Consider the following 21264-nt stretch of genomic DNA (forward strand, 5'->3'; position numbering starts at 1 on the left):
GGGACATCAAATGTGGTTCAGACTGGTTCAGTTTTCATCGGGTTGATCCGGTTAGGTGAAGTTTCTATATTAATTTCGTTTCAGCAGAGCCTCGATAATCGAGGCTTCCAAAAATTGACGGGCAGGCCCAACCAAAGTAAGGCAAGGCCCACTCGCCTTTATAATGTTCGTCAAATTCTGTGCCGGCACGATCCGCCGTCTCTAAACGATCATTGGCGGATCATCCTTCACCTCTGACAGAAACGGGTTACATAAAATGAGAAAACGCGTTTCTTTTTATAGCCCCAAAGATTCACCCTTTTTCTCAAAACTTCCGATGTGGGTTTGTTGATGTTTTTTTTTTTCTTTTTAACTCGGATTTAAGGGACAACCATAACATATTTTCTTCATTTAAAATAGTTAAATTAAAGCTGTCAATATTAAAACATTAACACCTATCAGTCTATTTATTTATTTTAATAGTTTCAAATTTGATAGAACAATCATCTTTACATCTTTGGTTTTTGATCAACCTCCATATCTAGACCTGAGAGCCTCCGGTGGTTCTTCTTCCATGATACCAGACCCTGTGGTACTTAAATACTCTCTGATGGTTGTTTTTCTATCTCCCAAGAATGTATGATCCAGAAAGTTATTGTAAGCTTCATCTCCCAGATTTTTAGCAGCCAACACACTGCAAACACAAGAGAATCTTCAACATGTAAATTTTTTTAAATCCAGATATAGAGGAAGCTACGAGATTTCTATCCAACTACCAAAAGTTCAAGAACTAAGTTTTGGTTAAACAGTATTAGTTGTTGTTTGAGCCAACACATGTTTCTCTCAGTTTCATTTGAAACAAGTTACGGTTGTTTAAACTGATCATTTAGCTTCAAAGTTAGATAAAGTAAGGAGAGTGTGTACCAGTGTCTTAGATAGAGACGACAAGGTAAGATGTCGTCGCGCCATATCTTCTCGATGTTGAATCTTCCATAATGTTGAAAGTAAATCTCTTTGTCTCCTGCAGAAAAACAAAACATGAATAAATTCTAAAACTTCAAAATTTGAGACACTTAGATAGACTTGGAAGGACCTATCCAACCTTTGCATCTAATCTGGAGAAACTCCTCATCACTGTATCGACCACAAAGTACCTGTTCATGCCTCAAAAACTCAGACTTGGCAAAGAGTAAACAAACAAAAGAAATGTCACTGAGAACAAAGATTCGTTTAAACAAAGACGAACCGCAGAATTGGTGTAAGGTTTGCCTTCCAATGTTTCAGGAACAACCTATATGTGTAAAGGAAAACGTATTAGCAGTGTGACACACAATGAGACATATCTATCACTGAATATCTTGGAACTACTAGAAGAAGACAAAGGAACTAGTAACTCACAGCAAGAAACCTGAACTCAAGCTCCCTTCGTATAAAAGCCGGAATCTGTGTGTTTGGTGTATCAAAACCGTCAAGAAGAATACATATTACTTTGTAACAAAAGAGTGAAGCACTTAAGTTATCTTTAGGTATACCTCAGAGGTTTTGATCTCAAAGACAGTTACCACAAGACTCTCTCCTTCACATGGCTCTACACTCAAACTTGAAATCTCCTGGTTTCATTTCATCACAATCATCACAATCAATATCTACAACTACAATCTATGATTCATTTCATACAAGTTTCAGAATCAGTTTCTAGCTAGCTCCATTTTTCCAATACAGAACCAATTCTGAGAATAAGAAGAAATCGAATGAGAAACCTTAGTTACAGGATTTGCGATGCCACGCTCGAAGAAGATCGGAGCTGAGTGTGCGAAAACTCTTCTGAATCCTTGCAGTTTCGCGATTCTGAAGTTCTCCAAATCTGGAAATGTACTCCTCGCGCTTCTCTCTGTTAAAGCAACCAAATCAATGAAATGATTCCGATGATAACACAAAACGAAGAAGGGAAGTGTACGAACCAGAGAGAAGAGAACCGAAGCCTGTTATGGAGATCCGATTATCCGATGAGAGAAGCTTCTCGAAATCAGATTCATCTTCCAATTCCATCACCTGCGACAAATCAGAACTGCGGATGTCACCAGACATGGCTGCTTCAATTGATCGTCGACGATCTTGTCGAAGCTCCGATCTTCTGGTAGAATTCAACAACGAGACGGCGGTGATACGTGGAGGAGAGGCTCGTGATTTGCACGTAGTCGAGGAAAGCGCGTAGGAGAATGGTAACGATGTGAGTGTGAGTGTGAGTGAGAGAGCAGTCATTGGAGAAGAAGACGAAGACGATAGAAGAAATGTGAAGTGGCTTTATTGTAAATAGTAAAAATACGATTTTTTTTTTAACTAATTCCACTAAAAATACCAAAAGTTATCATTTTTTTTTTTTTTTGCATAGAAGCCAATCTTAAGCAGAAACTGGAGTTTTGGTGTGAGTTCTTCCGAGTTTCCATTGTTTGATCTTGGCCAATGTGTTCTGTACTTTCAATATACGAGCTTCCATCTTCAATGCTAGCTCCTCTATTGCAAGCTTTCTCTGCTTCAATCTCTCATCATCATCTTCTTGCTTCTCAGCTGCTGGTCCATTGGAAGGCTTTGAAGGGGTTGTGCTTACTGATTCAGTCTTTTGCTCTGTTTCTTTTGTTGCTACAGTCTCATCATTAAGCTTTTGAGGAAGACCTTGAACATTTTTCTCCACTCCAAGTCTACTTCTTTCTCCTTCAGTATTCTCCATTTTGGCCCACTGCTTTCTATATTTGATCCTCTGAGCAATGGTTGCGAGCTTTCTCTGCTTCAATCTTTCAGCATCAGTAACATCATCTTCATCAGATGAACTTGAGGAGTTCTTTTCATCATTCTTTTGCTCTGTTGCTACAGTCTCATCTCCATAAGCAAGCTTTTGAGGAAGGCCTGAAACATTGTTGTTATCTACTTCAAGTCTACTTCTTTCTCCTTCAGTATTCTCTACATGATCACTACACTTCTTCCTAGATTTGACCCTCTGATCATTAATGGTCATGTTATCATCATCTTCTGTATCAGCACTCTCATCATCCTCACAAGCTCGCTTGCGTCTCTTGTTTGGCGACTGCTTGGCTTTCTGCTTCTCAAGGATTTGGCTCAATGGCAATACCTTAACAAGTATATCATCATCACTATCATCATAATGATCAACTGTACTGCTTACATTGAAAGTTTCGGTCGATTCTTTCCGCATCTCTGAAACAGATTTCGTCCACCAGTCTCGGTATCTTGAAGTAACTGAAGCTGTGGCAAGACGAGAAGGAATGTATAGCCTTAAACCATCAAGAGATGTGTTGTAATCATCCCATGCTTCTTGTTTTGTGGAGTTTCTGCTGTGATTTGTAGCCAAAACAGGAACATCTTGCGCCAATCCGAATTGCATCGCTACTCGGTTTGGATAGTAGTTCTCTACTAAACCAATACCAACAAGCTTAGAAACTCTCACACATCTAGCAAACGACTCAAACACATCATCATCATCACAATCAAGACTCTCACCAATCCTCACCCACTTAGCATCTTCAAGGTAAAACCGAGGTAGGTTCCAATTCTCCAAAGGTTCAGTATAGGGACGCCAATCAAAATTACCATCAAAAAGTATCAGTCCTGCATTCCCAAATCTCTGTTTCAGACCACTCCATTGAGCAATTCTTGGTTTGCCCCAAGGTATCACCTTAGCTTCTGGTCTTATACTCTTGAACCTCTCCCATATCCATACTTGGACAAGCTTAAACAGAGAATTGGGATAAACGTTTTTCGTAGAGGCTAAAGCACAGATTTGACTCAAATCATGGTATAGATTTGCAAGAACAGCAGGAGCTAAAGCAACCCTTTCACCTCTGGCTAGACGAACAGCTATAGGGAAAACATCACTGTTAACCGAACGGCCTAACTTGTCTGGAAACACAAATTTCGAAAGCCACAACACAAGAAATGCTTCATGCTCCATTTCATCATCTACAAAGCTTGAAATCCATGAATCCTGACTCATACCCTCCTCCTCTCGTTCCTCCAGTTTCTCCACTGCTTCTCTCGTCCCTGAGCTCTCAAGAGGAGCACATACAAATACAGACGAACCCAAAACCGAAAACCCCAGAAGCACATTCACATCTTCGAGGGTTATGGTTGCTTCACCCCAAGGGAACACAAAGGTATTGGTATCAGGACACCAGTTCTGAGCTAGGGAGAGAATCAAAGACGGGTTTTTGTGGATTTTGTAAGTGGATGCCTTGATTGCTTCAAAGATCCCAGATTTTAACCAAGTGGGTTTGTGTAAAGCAGCCATTTTTTTAGCCCAAAACTGAAACTTTTTGTTGGGTAACCTCCACCCACGAAAGGAAACACACAAAGACGAAGCTTTTAACTCAGGACAAGAAGCTGGACGAAGCATACCTTCAATGGAGGTGACACAGTGTTTCAAAAAGTGAGCTTTTTTAATCATAGGTTGACTGTTGTTTTCACTGTAAGACACCATGAGTTCTTCTCTCTCTTCAACGAGATCTTCATTAATGGATGTTGAACCCATTGGAGAAGAAGAAAGATTGAAAATGGAGAATTTTGTTTTTATTTTTGTTTTTGTTAAAGTTTGAACTTATAGGGTCAAAGCGTGAAGGAAGCAATGTTGCTTGGTACAGTGGAACATGTCCTTTATTTTGGTAACTGAAAAATTGGGAGGAAAAAAAAAGAAGAAACTAATAAAATAAATAGAAGAAAATAATTTTGTTTTATGTTAAAATATCCCAAAAGCTTTTCATTAATTTAGTAATCACTTCAGTGATTGCAGTTTGTGACGTGTGAGTGAAGATTTTAAAGAGAATTAATAAATTTAGCTTTTATAGTAGTAGACTAGTAGCTAGTAGGAAGGTGACAAAAGTGAACCAAAACCTTGAATTTCTAACTATATGTATAGCACTATTAACATACGATTTTTAAGTTTAGCCCTGATGAGTGTTTTAGTCCTAGTTCAGTTATGGTTGAACTAGAGATACTATAGGGCTCCTTGTTAGTTTTCAATTCTCATGCTTCTTCATTAATTGAAAGTTTGAAACTAAATAAACAACAGAAAAGACTGATTAAAATAAGCCAAAACTTTGCTTCAAGACTGACTTGTATTGTATCATAACCTCCTTTTTTGACCAAAGGAACCAAGTGTAATTGTGACATTTCAGCAAAATGTCTCATCCAATGTGTAACTCATGGTAGATAACTAGATATATATACCACTGATTTAGTTTTGTTAATTAACAAAGATGTAACTAACAATATTACAGAAAAACTCAACTATCATATTAAACCATATATCAGCACATACTTTAAGTTAAAACTAAATTTGCTTAGAAAGTTAAAACGATACACTAGTGGACTATCAAAGACAGAATATATATGCTAGTCAATGTATAAGAATCTAACGAGTTAAGGAGAAAAAAAAAAACAATAACCACCATTTTCTTCTTAGGTTTTATCACATAATTAAAAACTAGAAAGCTTATCTTAAAATGTCTTAAAATCCAGAACATTCTACAAATAAATAAATAAGACACTTAAAATAGAAATCATTCATTTTTTTTTCCCAACAAAACATTTTTTTACTTTATCTATAAGCTCTTCTTCATGAATAAGCTCTTCCTGCCTTATCCAATGCAATAGCGTCTTCGTATGCGAATTCAATTTTGTTGCAGAAGATATGGTCAAGAACAAATACCTCCAAAGCCAATCTACCAAAATCAGCTAATTGCTTCTCATCGGGCTCCATATCATTCTGTGATGCAGCACTCCTAAGCTAAAGAAATTTTGAAAAGAAAAGAAAAAATATTATCAGCATGTACGTACAAGTAATTTTTTCTAATAGGTGTGGAGCTATATAGAAGCTGAAAACTAACCTGCACAAGCTTTGGAGAACCCATTTCAGGCAATGGCGCAAGAACAAATCTCTTTAGAAGTAACATCGGTTCTTTGACAATACACATATCATTGTCCACGTTAGCAATTACAGCTGGAAACTTATTGGCATCAGTTGTTCTCTCAGTCTTAGTTTCGTCTTCATCAAGAGTGCTCAAAGCGAGTTCTTTGTCATCATTTTCTCTGTCATTCTTAGTGGAGTCTTCAAGACTCTTCATAGCGGACTCAACTTGGTTACTGCGGATCAATTCTTTCACAACCACTTTTACAAGTCTTTCTAAATGGCTCTTATTCTCTTTAAGAGACTTTAACCCATAAAACAAGAAGTCCATCACCAAAGTGGATGTAAGTTCGTTCTTGATGAAGAAGTGTTTCACAACTAGTTTTAGAATCACATCCTTATTCTCTCGAGACATCTCGAGCCTCGAAGTTGGTTTCATCTTTAACCAAAAGGCACATAAGCTACACCATGAAAATTAACAAAAAAAAAACATTTCCTTGTATAGTTATCGATCAAAGTTGCTCAAACTTTTAAGGAAACAAACATGAAAAAATTACCTCCTCCATCGGGTTTTGTCGTCAAACAACTTCACAAACTTGCTTCTTTTCTCTTCCACAAAGCTCCGGAACTTTTCCTCTACAGATTTGAAATAAACTCTAACAAGTTCCTTCCTATACTGACCATCAATGCAAGGAAAAGGTCGGTTCACACACTCTCTACAAGAATTAAGAAAAATTGGTTCAACGTTAATGGTGGCATGCATGGAATAGTGTGGCTAGATAGATACATATATATCACTCAAGACATATCATACTTAAAATCTTGGCATTTACCTAATTACTTGAACTTGAGCTTTAAATACAAGATCACCAAACATATTTATGAATCCATCATGTAATCTTGGTAACTCACTAAACTGTTTCCATCCCCAATCATGCTCTTTCTTCCAAAACTGGTGAACCGTATCTGCGAAGAAACGTGTTCAGTTTGTCTGCGTTATCATACTGATTCAAATAAAGTTAAAAGATACAGAAAATAACCTGAAGACTTCGATTTCTTTGGATTTGTATGCTCCACAGCTACAGTAAACAGAGCTAAATGACTCCAACCTGTTTCAGAATGTTATAATTAACCTAAATGATGATGATAAAAGGTTTACAAATCGAGAGAGATAAAACAGAATAAACAAAAATACTTATACCTGGATGAAGTTTCTCATAGTTTGCAACACATAGAAAGAGAGAGAGATGGTTGGTAACATCACACCCTCCTGGATAAACTAACAAATACCTGTCATAGGTAAAGAATAAAGAAAACAAAAAAGCATACAAAATTTACAAAGTTTCAACCTTAATTATTATGAAAATGAATATGTCATTTCACATACCATCTGTGTCCACCAATTTCAAAAGTATTGCTACGGATCTCTCGCTCATTGATTTGTGTAAATTTCTTAATCTTCCATGTAAATGTCCCATATAGTTCAGATGGACTTGATCCTAGGAATTATATAACAATTTTCGAGCAATTTAAATACTTGTGTAATCAAAGAATGAAAATACAAACCGGTTTGCCCAAAAGAAAAGAAAAAAAGAAAATACTAACCATAATCTTGAATGTTGTTAGTCAAAGTGCCCTCTCCAGAAGTTTCATTAGTGATCTCGGACATATCTCTCGCCTCCAAACTACGGAAATAAGGATTAAGTGTAGGATTGATCTTACGGATGACAGCCTTATTACAATAATTTTATAGACATGGCACAGATCGAATTATGAAGCGAACGTAATAAATACCATAAGATTATTAGACGTACGAATCTAGGGACCAAATCGTAACACCAAAAATTCCCAAATCCGATAACAAGTAAACCCTAAAAGTCAATCTTTAAAATGTAGAAAAAAACACTTACACGAAGAGCAGAGCTGAAAGAAGCTTAATCGCCCCCTACTGTAATAAGATATACGAAGTACTGTAGCTAATATTGACACAATCAACAAAAAAGGAAAAGAAAAATTGCTAATATCACGGAGTAAAAATTCTTAGATCAGTTATAGAAGATCTATAAAATATAAATATTATTATACAATTATGGTAAAGAAGATCTACAAATCTTTTCTCGAGAAACAAATCTTCCAATTCGTTTGATGAACAAATAGTCAACGAAATATGAAAATGAAATTGAAGATTTAAGAAGTAGTGAAATGTATACGAATAATGATTTTGAGAATATTCCTGCTAAAATTTGATTCATAACAAAAAGAAAACTGTTAAAAAACCGTGACCCTTACGGATGCACTTTAGCGCTTTTAGGTGTAACATCTAGAGCGCATACCCTACAACTAAACTTTTCTCACACCAACAAATGAATATTTCCGATACATAAACTGATAAACAGTAATGGAGAGATTATTTTGGTTTGTTTACTTTGCTTAGATTTCTAATAAAATTTATATCAAAATTTTTTGTTACTATTCATCTAATAGTTTAAAGAAAACTAGAAATAAAAAATAAATATTTAAACATTTTTCTGTTTATGCATTTTATAAATAAATGTCAACTATTCTGAAACTATCCCTTATATCCAGAGCGCATACCCTACAACTAAACTTTTCTCACACCAACAAATGAATATCTCCGATACATAAACTGATAAACAGTAATGGAGAGATTATTTTGGTTTGTTTACTTTGCTTAGATTTCTAATAAAACTTATATCATCTAATAGTTTAAAGAAAATTAGAAATAAAAGATAATTATTTAAACATTTTTCTATTTATGCATTTTATAAATAAATGTCAATTATTCCAAAACTACCCCTTATATATATTAGATTAAAAAAAATCAAAGGAAATTAACAACAATGATGAAAAATAGACGAGGATACTTATAATGTCATAAATATGTTTTTTTCGTTTTGATGGATAAAATTTGATGGAGATACTAATTGATTATTACAAACCAACCAAAAAAATCCATACAAGTGCTATCTACTCGTTTAGGAGATACTAATTGATTACTACTAATCAACCAAAAAAAATCCATGTAGATAGAACCATGCATTATCACTTCTGTATACGAGACATTGAAAAATGTGTTGACAAGCAAAGCAAACGTTTAATGCGTTAAAACTAGATTAGGTAACTAGAGTAATTAATATTTTTTAGAAGAAATGGAGAAAGTATTTTCTTTTACTTGCATGCATCTTAAACTCCTAAAAAGTCTAATAAACTAAGGAAAAGAAAGAACATACATAAATTAAGACCATTGATATATGTCCACGTGGCAGTCACAATAAACACACGTTCAACAAATCAGGTCGTGAACTTCGGTCCTCACTGGGAGACCAAGACTTTCTCTGCCATCGATTTAACTCCTCCGGCGAAAGGATCCACGAGTGGTCGGCAGAGAGGACAAATGGAATGAGAATGAAACCACATATCAGTACAGTCAATGTGAAACATATGGTTGCAGTATGGCAAAACCCGACATGTTTCGTTATCCTCGAGCTCCGAGAGGCAAACCTCATATTCCATAGCGGTTGGTGGCGGAGAATGCGAATTCAGAGAGAGAGAGAGAGATGCTTTTTACTTCACGTTTTTTAAAGACACAAACATTGACTTACTTCACTCTTTTTGTGCATGTTTGAGTGCACATACATATATATATATGTTGGTTAATTAAGGTGTATATACAAGAATCAAGAGATATTTCTTTGATCAAATTTTCATAAAATGCTAATCACTGTTAATTAATTCTTATATACCCACTATCCCTATTGAGATATTATTTCATGTGATGATCATAGACACATTGCATTTGAAAAAAAAAAAAAGACACATTTCATATACTATATTAGGAATTCACTAGTGGAGGCCATCTAATTCGTTAATCAGGTCTCATATACGTACATATTATCGATGTAAAAAACCAAAGTCTATTTCATTAATTACTTTTGAGAGCACATACATTAGTTTGTGTTACAGCTATGGACTTTATATTATTTATGGCAATCTCAACTCTGTGTAGAGGTGATAGAAAAATGAGCGAAAGCTTATTTGTTTGTAAAATGCTAATAGTTCAAAGGTCATCAGTACATCTAGCATTGTGGTCGCTCGCTCATGGTATCACAAATATGATATAAAATGTGTGTACGAGTTGTATACATTAAGAAGAAAGTATTAATTTGATCAACTCCATTACTATATATTACACATAAATCCTAATCTTACAACATTACATACGAACTGTATTACTTGATAAATGTGATGTGTGTGTGTGTGGCATATTTAATGCTTTTACAATTGTGTGTTTACCTTTTACGGTTTTACCTCATACATACGTAAATATATCACCTACAGTCTACAGACGCAAGGTTACAAAATATAAACAACATTGTGATTTGTATCCGTCATTAAGGTTCATGAACCATTTTTCGAAAACAAATTTGTTTTTACGAAGTTATAGGATTATTTTAGTAGTTTAAATTCGTGGAACCTAAGTAATGACATGAAGACTCGATAAAAAAATTAAAAAATAAGAAAATACAATTCAGGGACTTACCTTTCTTCTTTATACGTATAAATTAAGTAATAATTGAGAGGAGAAAATTTTAGAAAATGAGGGAAATTATAATCAGCTCACAACAAATAAAAAACATGCTTACAATTCATTCTACGTGAATGGTTACGGTTATGAGTTTAAGGTATACGAATAGTATATGTGTGATGACATTTGTGCTGTTATATTTTAAAATTGTGTATGCATGATCTATTTATTTAGTTTATTGTACTTTTTGATTCTTGTTGATGACATGCTACGAGAAAATAAAGAAAGGTTACCAGAAATAGTATACAGCATAAAAGAATCAAGGCACATACATGTGCACCGTGCACGCAAGATGACGTGAGTAGAACAGCGAAATCACTTTTTATGTCTCAATCCTCAACCCTGACTGTTTTTAGCAAACTCCATTTTCTCAAACCTGTTTTTAACTCTTTACCAATGTGGAGGTTACGGTTCAAGTTCTAATGATCATACACGGCCCATACATACTTTTGTAATTAGACGACTACTAATCTCTTCAAATGATCTATAACTATTGCAATTTGTATGTTTAGGATAGTTCTAGGGGCTGCTTCTAGGGAATGATACAGCTTATTAATACTTCGACATTTTTATTTAATTAGGGATACTCAAAACGAAGAAATTTGGTTATATTCTATATATTTATAGACACATCTGCTGTACAAATGGGTTCTAAATTTCATAACTTACATATAAAATTGGGAATAGAACAGAAAGATAAAAATTAACTGTTAAGATTATTTTTTTAACAGATACACTAATACTGTTTGAGTAAATTAAACAATCCCAAAAGAATTATAAAGTAGGAATATAAAACTGTTAGACACATATAATCAATGTGTACGTAATCGTTTCTACATTTTACAACTTACATGCATAAAAGATTAAAATTTGAAAAAGATGAAAAATTATTATAGGTTTAGGCTTTAAGATCGTGCATGTTTTTTTTTTTTTTTTTTTTTTTTTGTTAAAAAGATCGTGCATGTTCTCTCCAAACTTATTTATATATATAAGACCTCAAAGAGTTAGTGCGAAAGGCCGGCCTCTTCCTAAGAATATGTCAAACTATACGGGCCAAACTAGCTAATTGCTACATTCCTAAGAAAACCATGAACTTATTCACCAAATTCTGACAACGAAAAATTATTAACCAAATACTGTGTATTAAAAAGTATGAAATTCTATTGCTAACTTTTTTTTTCTGTTTGACTTAATTCCCAAATTTTAACTCTAAAAAGTTTGTCTATATATTGATTAGATTTTCGAAATGCTCCATTAATACATCAATAAACACATTCGAAGAATAAAACTCAAGTACAATTTTATGAAAATCGTATTATTAATTTAATGTTAATAAAATCCTTCTTTGTTGCTTTTTCTAACCACCCAAAACAATAAACTCAATACATTCTTTTTATTTTGAATAAATAAACTCAATACATTCTTAATCTCTATTAGGATATGTCTCAATATATTCACGAAGATACGACTCTATCGTATTATGCAACTTGTACATGTATAAATACTACTCTTTACCATATGAATAAACACAACTTTACATTCTATTCTATTATATTTTATGGTATCAGAGCAGAAGATTCTGACCTAATTTTTTTTCTTTTGGCCGCCGTTGCATCCTTTGTGACCGCCGTCTTTTTCTATCTTCTATTTTCTCTCCTTTCATCGTGTTTCCGATGACATCAACTGTGGATCCTCCCTCTAGTCAACTTGCCGTGGCTACCACGACAACCAACCCTTACTCACTCGGAAGCTTCGATAACCCCGGTTCTCTCATCTCCTCCGTTGTGTTAAAAGAAGATAATTATCCTGAATGGGCTACTGAACTCCAAAACTCCCTTCAGGCAAAGCAGAAACTTGGCTTCATCGATGGCTCGGCCCCTAAACCGACCACTAACCCAGAACTTGCACAGTGGCTCGCGGCAAACTCCATGATCGTGGGTTGGATCCGTACGTCTATAGATCCTCGTATCCGCTCCATGTCTCTTTCATCTCCAAAGCTTCCACTTTGTGGGAAAGTCTCCGTGTCCGTTTCTCTGTTGGTAACGGAGTCCGCAAACAAGTTCTCAAGGATGAGATCGCTTTATGTAAACAAGATGGTCAACCAGTCCTTAAATACTATGGACGTCTCTCCAAGCTATGGGAAGAACTCCAGAACTACAAATCCAGTAGGGTTTGTCGTTGTGAGGCTGCTGCTGATTTCGCCAAAGAACGTGAGGATGATCAAATCCATCAGTTCCTTTTTGGTCTTAATCTCCCTCGGTTCTCTCACATACGATCCAAAATCACCGATGAGGATCCATTACCTTATCTTAACCAGGTCTACTCGAGAGTGATTCGTGAAGAACAAAACCTGGATGTGGCACGTCTCAAAGAAACAAGAAAACCTGAGGCGATTGGTTTTTCTGTTCAGTACGACCAGTCTTCAAAGGTTGCTGCTATCTCTGCTCCCAAACCTCGTGACTGTGTGTGCACTCATTGTCACCGTCAAGGACATGATGTGAGCGAATGCTTCTTACTTCACAGTTTTCCGGACTGGTAGTATGAGCAAAAGAACATTCCTCTCTCCATACCCGAACCAGGCGACTCCTCCCGCATTGACACCAAACCCGTTCAACGTGGTGGTCGCTCGAACAGGGGTACTGGTCGCGGTCGTGGACATGCTTACACTGCGCTGGCTGCCTCTTCTTCTACAACTAGTACTGATCAGATTTCTCAACTGATCTCACTTCTTCAAGCTCAACGCCCTAATGTGTCTTCTGAACAGTTATCGGGTAACACTTGTCTCTCTGATGTGATTCTCGATACTGGTGCTTCGCACCATATGACAGGAGACTATTCTATTTTACATGATGTTGTTGATATTATACCCTCCAATGTCACCAAACCCGATGGGACTGCGTCCCGTGCAACCAAGCGAGGCGTTATTCCTCTCAATTCTACTTATAAATTACGCGATGTCCTCTACGTTCCTGATTTTGATTGCACTTTGATCTATGTCTCTAAGCTTCTTAAACAAACAGGCTCTATTGCGATATTAACTGACACTTTGTGTTTCTTACAGGACCGTTTTTCGAGGACTTTAATTGGGGCGGAGGAAGAACGTGATGGAGTGTATTACTTTACGGGTGTCCTTGCTGCTCGGGTTTACACGGCTTCGTCGTCTCCCACCGTCTCTGGAGCTTTGTTGCATCAACGAATCGGACATCCCTCTTCTAGTGCTTTGTTTTCTTTACTGGAATTTAAACAATCTTCGCATGATGTTTGCGAGATTGCACGTTGTGACATTTTTTTTCGTGCTAAGCAAACACGTGATTCTTTTCCTATTAGTATCAATAAAACAATGGAATGTTTTTCTTTGATTCATTGCGATGTCTGGGGTCCATACCGAACTCCTTCTACTACCAGTGATGTTTATTTTCTTACCATTGTCGACGATTACTCACGCTCTGTTTGGACCTATCTTATGTCCGCTAAGTCCGAGGTTTCTTATCTCATTCGAAATTTCTGTGCTATGACCGAAAGGCAATTCAGTAAACCTGTTCGTGTTATTCGCAGTGACAATGGTTCTGAGTTCATGTGCCTTACTTCTTATTTTCAAGAACACGGCATTCTGCACCAAACATCGTGTGTAGATACTCCACAACAAAACGGACGTGCTGAGCGTAAACACCGTCACATTTTAAATGTGGCTCGTGCTTGTCTTTTTCAAGGCAACCTTCCCGTTAAGTTTTGGGGAGAGAGCATTCTCACCACCACTCATCTTATTAACTGAACCCCATCCTCTGTTTTGAATGGCAAAACTCCATATGAAGTTCTATTTGGTACTCGTCCCTCTTATGACATGCTACAGACATTTGGGTGCTTGTGCTATGCACACATTCGTCATCGTGACAAAGACAAGTTCGGGTCTCGCAGTCGTAAGTGTATTTTTCTCGGTTACCCCCATGGAAAGAAAGCTTGGCGTGTTTATGATCTTGAAACGTGCAAGATTTTCGTGAGTCGCGATGTACGGTTTCAGGAGGATGTGTTTCCTTATGTTGATCCACCACAACCATCTCCCTCGCTACCATCTCCACCTTTGGTTATCGACGAGGATGACTGGTTTGCTCCCGTGGACTCTACTATCTCTGTCCCCTCGCAGGCTCCGGCTGTGGTTGTTAATTCTCCGGTGCAGGCTGACTCGTTACCCGAACCAATTTCACCAACCGCCACTGTTGTTTCTCCTCCGACTCCCTTGAGTCCACTTACTTCTACTACTGCAGCTGACTCTGTTTCCGACCCGGTTGACTCTGGTAGCACGTCACCTGGTCTTCCTGAATTACTTGGCAAAGGGCATCGGGTTAAGAAGCCCTCCATCTTACTCAAGGATTGCTTCGTACCCCCAATACACTCTACTTCTCACGTTCTCTTCCCTGGTATCCCCACGTCTTCCTCCTCGAACTCGGTTTCTGGTAAGGTGTTATATCCTTTATCCGACTATTTATCTAATGCTGATTTTTCAGCGAATCACATCGCATTTCTCGCGGCCATCCTCGACAGTACGGAGCCCAAACATTTCAAGGAATGGTGTGATGCTATGCAAAAAGAAATCGAGGCTCTTGAGGCTAACCATACATGGGACTTAACTGATCTCCCGGCTGGGAAGCATGCTATCAACTGCAAATGCGTTTACAAGCTTAAATTTCACTCTGACGGATCTCGGGAGCGTCATAAAGCCCGTTTGGTTGTTAAAGGAAATCATCAAAAGGAAGGTACCGACTTTAAGGAGACTTTTGCTCCAGTTGCGAAAATGACAACGGTTTGGTCTCTCCTGCCTGTTGCTGCTGCAAAAAATTGGGAAGTACATCAGATGGATGTTCACAATGCCTTCCTGCATGGTGATCTTGAGGAGGAGGTTTACATGAAGTTACCTCCTGGTTTTAAGTGCTCTGACATGAACAAGGTTTGTCGTCTAAGGAAATCCCTATATGGTCTTAAACAGGCGCCTCGGTGCTGGTTTGCAAAGCTGTCTACGGCTCTTCGCAATATTGGCTTTACTCAAAGCTACGACGATTACTCCTTGTTCACTTATAAAAACGGGTCGAACTATATACATGTTCTGGTCTATGTCGACGTTTTCATCGTTGCCGGCAATGATCTTGATGCCATCAATCATTTTAAGGCTCAGCTTCACAAGTGTTTTCATATGAAGGATCTTGGAAAGATAAAATACTTCCTTGGTATCGAAGTCTCGCGTGGACCAGAAGGTTTTTGTTTCTCGCAATGCAAGTATGCGTTAGACATCATCAAAGAGGCTGGTATGCTTGCCTGCAAGCCTTTGGCTGTTCCTATGGAGTTGAATCACAAGCTTGGTTCTGTTGAATGTCCTGCATTTGCTAATCCCGAACAGTATCGACGCCTTGTTGGTCGTTTCATCTATCTCACTATAACCAGACCCAATCTTTGTTATGCTGTGCATATCTTGTCCCAGTTCATGCATGCTCCTCTTGTCGCTCATTGGGAGGCGGCTCTCCGCCTTGTAAGCTACCTTAAGGGCTCGTCCGAACAGGGAATTTTTCTTTGATCCGACAGTCTTTTGTCTCTCACGGCCTATTGTGATGCTGATCATGGAGCGTGTCCTCGCACCCGTCATTCTCTCTCTGCTTATATTATGTAACTTGGCGACTCTCCGATCTCTTGGCGGACCAAGAAACAAGATACTGTGTCTTCTACTCTGCTGAAGCTGAATATCGATCCATGGCCTTTGCTCTCAAGGAGATCAAATGGTTGAAGGCTCTGCTCTCGACTCTTGGTGTTGAGCACTCACATCGTATTCCTCTGTTTTGCGATAGTCAAGCGGCTATTCACATTGCTGCCAACCCTGTTTTCCATGAAAAGACCAAGCACATTGAACGCGACTGCCATCAAGTTCGTGACGCGGTTCAAGACAAGTTAATCTCTACTGAACACATTTCTACACATGATCAAGTTGCTGATCTTCTAACCAAATCTCTACCTCGACTGGTGTTTGATTATCTATTGTCCACGTTGGGTATTCGCAATTACTACTTACCAACGTGAGGGGGGTATTAGGATATGTCTCAATATATTCACAAAGATACGACTCTATCGTATTAGGCAACTTGTACATGTATAAATACTACTCTTTACCATATGAATAAACACAACTTTACATTCTATTCTACTATATTTCAATCTCTCTCTTTCTCTTACAATGGAACTTGCTCGAAAGGACCGGCATGCGATGATAGTAGGAGATGGGTTACAAAAGCACAACAGAAACACTTCGATGTCAAATATTCATAGTCGTCCTTATCCTTATAACCCCATTCCTTTTCTCTCTATACCCAAATTAGGTCTACAAGTAAGTACCGTCATTGCTGGTTGCAGTCTTTTCATCACAGTTTTGCTTCTTTTTTGGCCTCTAAAACAATTAAATCGAGAGAACTTTTCAAATATTTAAGAGAGAGTGAGAGAAGCTAACGAGTTTCTTAAGAGAAGCTAACGAGTTTCCAAGCCGAGAGAGAAGCTCACTCCAAATGGATTTATCTGAGACAAATTGAGGAAGGCGTTCGTTAAGTAAATGTCCAGAATTCAATAATTAGAGGAGGGAGACCAGAATCCTACACTTTCTTTCATAGAAATGCTGATGTGAGAAACTCATTCAATTCCATAAGATCAATCTCACTTCCAAATGGGGAACTTGAAATATATCTAGTCATTTCATGAACATTGTAGCGCCAAAGACTCTTCCTCCTATCTTGATTCTTCTGAGCTGGTTACAAAGCCTACAATCAAAGAAATGAAACTATTCTATATATGTCCATTATTCCATCTTCTGAGGAAATTCAAAGAGTTTAGATGAAGCTAAATAAAAAAAGCACCGGGACCAGACGGTTTAACCTCAGGTTCTTTCAATGCTTCATGGTCAATTTTGTGAAAAGAATTGCTGGATTCAGTGCAACACTTCCTCCCATTATCACCAATAATACTACAATTCTCACCTTGATTCTAAAGAAGCGAGGTGCTTCTTTCCTTGCAGATTATAGACCTGGTTCATGTAGCAATACAATTTATGAGTTCATATCTAAGCTACTAGTTGCCAAACTGAAACCAATTATTCAAGATGTGATTTTGCCAAGTCAAACTGCATTTGTAAAAAACTAGAGTATTTTGGCTGGAGAACTCGTGCAAAGGTATCATAAGGAGAAGGGGCCTAAACGCATGCATAGTGATGGAGGTTGATCTTGCAAAAGCGTTTGACACAATAAGATGGGAAGTATTATTTGGTTGCTTGAGAAGTTTAAACGTGCTTGAAGAGTATCTACAGTGGCTAGAGGATTGTGTAGACACCACTAGTGTTTCAGTTGGGTATAATGGTGCAATCCATGGATATTTCAAAGGAAAAAGCGGTCTAAGATAAGGTGATCCTCTGTCTCCCTATCTCTTTGTAATAGCCATGAATTGCATATCGTATATGCATATTAATGCAGCAGAAGAGGATGACCTATTTACTTATCATTACAAATGCAAGAATTCTAAGTTAACACACCAATGGAAGCCATTTGCACTCGTTGAGAGCTTTGCTTTAAAAGAGAGCTTCCTTTGTGGTGATCGCGGGTGAGTTTATGAGGAAACACTCTGCCCTCACCTCATGCCCTAAAAGCACAAAACACATAAATTGTTCTCATAATTCTCGACATGCTTATAAATTATAATTATGAGTTCAAAACTGTCGTTTCATTTTTAGTTTCTACTAGACAGTAGTTTAGGGTTCATTGTGACAAAGGTAAATATTATTTTAATATTTTTTCTGGTTCTCAATGGAATCATTTTTTCTGCTTATAAAATTAAAATGAAAAATAAAGAAAATTTTATCATTAGTTTTGGAGTTTTCAATTTTGATTTAGAAGACATATATATTCTAAGTTTTAATTAGGATGAAATTCCTTATCATTTGAACAAGGACACTGCACTTTTATTTATTTAATTTAGAAATACACTGTACTTTAATTAATGTATTTATTTATTTTTTCCCTTTTTATGGAAATAAGCATATAAATGTAATTTTTAAGACACAAATCTATAGTTGTTTTCTACAAATGTTAACAATTATTTTTGTCTTAATATTTTTATGAAAGGGAATAACAATAAATAATGTGTTTAAAAACAATTTATCAAAGATAATTTACTAAACAATATCTGCCTCAAGATATTTTTCCTTATAATAATTTTTATTTAATTTGTTAAATACATTCTTTTAATTTTTTCATATTTTCCTAATTCTCTATAACTCCTACATAATTTATAATTTATTATTTTAAGGTATTCATATCAAAACTTTAAATAAATTATTTATCCACATAAGCAATATAAAAAGGTTACTTGGGAAAGAAAATCAGTAACTATTTAGTAAAAATGTTAATAGGCTTTATTTTTTGATGTATTCTTTAAAACAAAATTGCAATATATAATGGGTGTGTGCATGCCCGGCCCACGGAGGAAGCCACTGAAGCTAAAGATTCGGACCTAAATTTTTGAAGGTCCTTTTCACTTAAAAATCTGCTAAACAAAAGACTTATTTTTTGTAGGGTATGTATAAGGACTTTTTTATTTAGATGTAAAAAGCTTTTTTTTATTTTGTAGGATATGTAAAAGGGGCTTTAAATATAAGTTGTGACCTTCTATAGAAAATCTAAAACTTTTGTAATAGGTGAAAAAGGTACATTTTTAGATTTTTGAGTAGGACACTCGTGAATGTTGGGCCGGCACTTGGTGTGTGCATGCATATCACTAATTCATAACATTTTCGTCAAGATCGTATTCCTTGTGTAATATTGTAGGTGAAAACATGATCAATACTTTACCGTATGATTTGCTTGTGCAAATATTGTTGCTTGTCCCAACAAAAGATGCAGTGGCTACCATGATTTTGTCAAAACGGTGGTTGTCAATTTGGACGATGATACTAGAACTCGATTACAAAGAGAGCGACGACGTTATTGGTGGTGAACGCAAAAGTGTTTGGCAGTTTCTTTATAACACTTGTGGAGTGTCTTACAGAAGCACTGCCACCTGGTTCTGAAAGTTTAACAGCTCGGGATCTATGGAGTGATGGGACTGGTTGGGATCTCCCGCACATATCACCGTTTGTGTCAGATTATACTCGATTTGAGCTCATGGCGGTCGTGTTGGATAGTTTTACTGGAGATAAGGATCGATTGTCATGGGGGGAGAGTCCCGAAAGTAAATTCACAGTTAAGTCTGCATATAGTCTCCTGACAAAAGCGGATGCACCAGGACATAACATGTCAAGCTTTTATCAGCGGATATGGCGGGTAGTAGCACATGAAAGGGTTAAGTTGTTTCTCTGGTTAGTTGTGCAGCAGGCAATTATGACAAATGCAGAGCGTAAGCGGAGGCACACTTATGTGATTCAGATGTGTGCATAGTTTTTTTGTGGGGGTATAGAAACAATCATTCACGTACTTCGAGACTGCCCAACAATGGCTGGACTGTGGACACTTATTATCCCGCCTAGCAAACGACGAGGGTTTTTGACTACCTCTTTGTTTGAATGGGTGTTTGAGAATCTGAAACATGGACTTGCGACCAAGGAAGGGGACTGGTCCACGACCTTTGCTATGGCCGTATGGTGGAGCTGGAAATGGAGGTGTTGTGATGTGTTTGGTGATAATAGGATGTGTCGCAATCGGGTTCGCTTCATTAAAGACCTTGCTGTGGAAGTTACTTTGGCAAACTCACGAAATTGTGTGCAGAGTAGTTAATATTGGGTGTTGTAGCAGTCCCTCGATATCAAGGGAACCCTAAAACATTCCAACCAATCGGGTGTTTACACACGCCCTTTCCAAAAATAGACAACTTCTAACTATTTATAGAACGTTCTATTTGTTTGCAACCACACTTTCCATAAATAGCCAAGCTCTAACTCCCTTAAAACTTTCTATTTTAGAAACTTTCTATTTATGGCTATTGTAACGCCCCGACCGCCACCTCTTAGTAGGCCCCATGTCTAATCCCAGTCCATGGGCCCACCTTCTTTAATGGGCCTCACGTCCTCTCGCTAGTCCCGTGAGCTCATCTCTATCCGACGGCCGGTTTGCAACGTCCGGGAGATTCTAAAGACTTGTTACAGTTCCTACAAATCACCACATGATCTTTCTCTGTGTTTTGTCCTCACTCACACAGTTCCAACAATCAGTTCTCAGAAGGTCACCCATCTTAAGACTACTCCAGGTCAAGCACACTTAACTCTGGGGTTCTCTCAGTTACTTTGACCGAAAAGTTACCGTGGAATCTCATTGAAGGCTCGAAGATGATGATTCTAGGACTCCATACCACATGAAAATTGACTAACTACTCATAATCAATTCCATCACACAACATCATGCATCAAACAATAGGAAAATAATTCAACCAATTAAATTCCTAAACCACTCTAAACCATCCATTAACCCGCCCTAGAACCGTAAGGGCTCTGATACCAAACTGAAACAACCTGAACCATTTTTGTAATAATAATAATATAATTAATTACCCTATAATATTTAATTACAACCCACACAATAAACCAACAATAAATCAACATGCACAGCGGAAGACATACTAAACTAACTCTAATATATTAAAATACAATACCAATCATAACCAATATAAACCAACAACCTAGCATGCTTCTAAACCAGGTTTCAACATAAATAACCTAACCAATAATACAACCGAGACTCTAAATCATCCTCCT

The 21264-nt window shown here is 37.1% G+C and overlaps 3 protein-coding genes and 1 pseudogene across 3 annotated transcripts; 1 reads left to right on the forward strand and 3 right to left on the reverse strand.

Moving 5' to 3' along the window:
* Positions 1-380: 380 nt before the first annotated feature.
* On the reverse strand, positions 381-2305 carry LOC104732032 (uncharacterized). Its single transcript, XM_010451560.3, has 8 exons — positions 1941-2305; positions 1740-1870; positions 1512-1589; positions 1378-1422; positions 1226-1270; positions 1082-1133; positions 904-1000; positions 381-673 (listed from the first exon to the last, which is right to left on the reverse strand). Exons 1-8 carry the CDS (start codon positions 2239-2241, stop codon positions 508-510), a joined length of 915 nt encoding a protein of 304 aa, XP_010449862.1. The 5' UTR covers positions 2242-2305; the 3' UTR covers positions 381-507.
* LOC104732033 (uncharacterized) lies at positions 2263-4599 on the reverse strand. The gene has a single exon (XM_010451561.3). The coding sequence runs from the start codon at positions 4520-4522 to the stop codon at positions 2381-2383; it is 2142 nt and encodes a 713-aa protein (XP_010449863.1). The 5' UTR covers positions 4523-4599; the 3' UTR covers positions 2263-2380.
* A 957-nt stretch (positions 4600-5556) lies between these two features.
* Positions 5557-7681, reverse strand: LOC104733605 (TNF receptor-associated factor homolog 1a). Its single transcript, XM_087479908.1, has 8 exons — positions 7502-7681; positions 7284-7395; positions 7098-7186; positions 6937-7005; positions 6730-6862; positions 6454-6612; positions 5877-6357; positions 5557-5776 (listed from the first exon to the last, which is right to left on the reverse strand). Exons 1-8 carry the CDS (start codon positions 7563-7565, stop codon positions 5606-5608), a joined length of 1278 nt encoding a protein of 425 aa, XP_087336034.1. The 5' UTR covers positions 7566-7681; the 3' UTR covers positions 5557-5605.
* Positions 7682-16238: 8557 nt separating this feature from the next.
* The window catches only part of LOC147930638 (putative F-box/FBD/LRR-repeat protein At1g22000), a 30428-nt pseudogene continuing 25402 nt past the window's right edge, over positions 16239-21264 (forward strand).

Source organism: Camelina sativa, chromosome 12, assembly GCF_030686135.1.
Source record: "Camelina sativa cultivar CO46 ecotype springtype chromosome 12, ASM3068613v1".
Taxonomy (NCBI): Eukaryota; Viridiplantae; Streptophyta; class Magnoliopsida; order Brassicales; family Brassicaceae; genus Camelina; species Camelina sativa.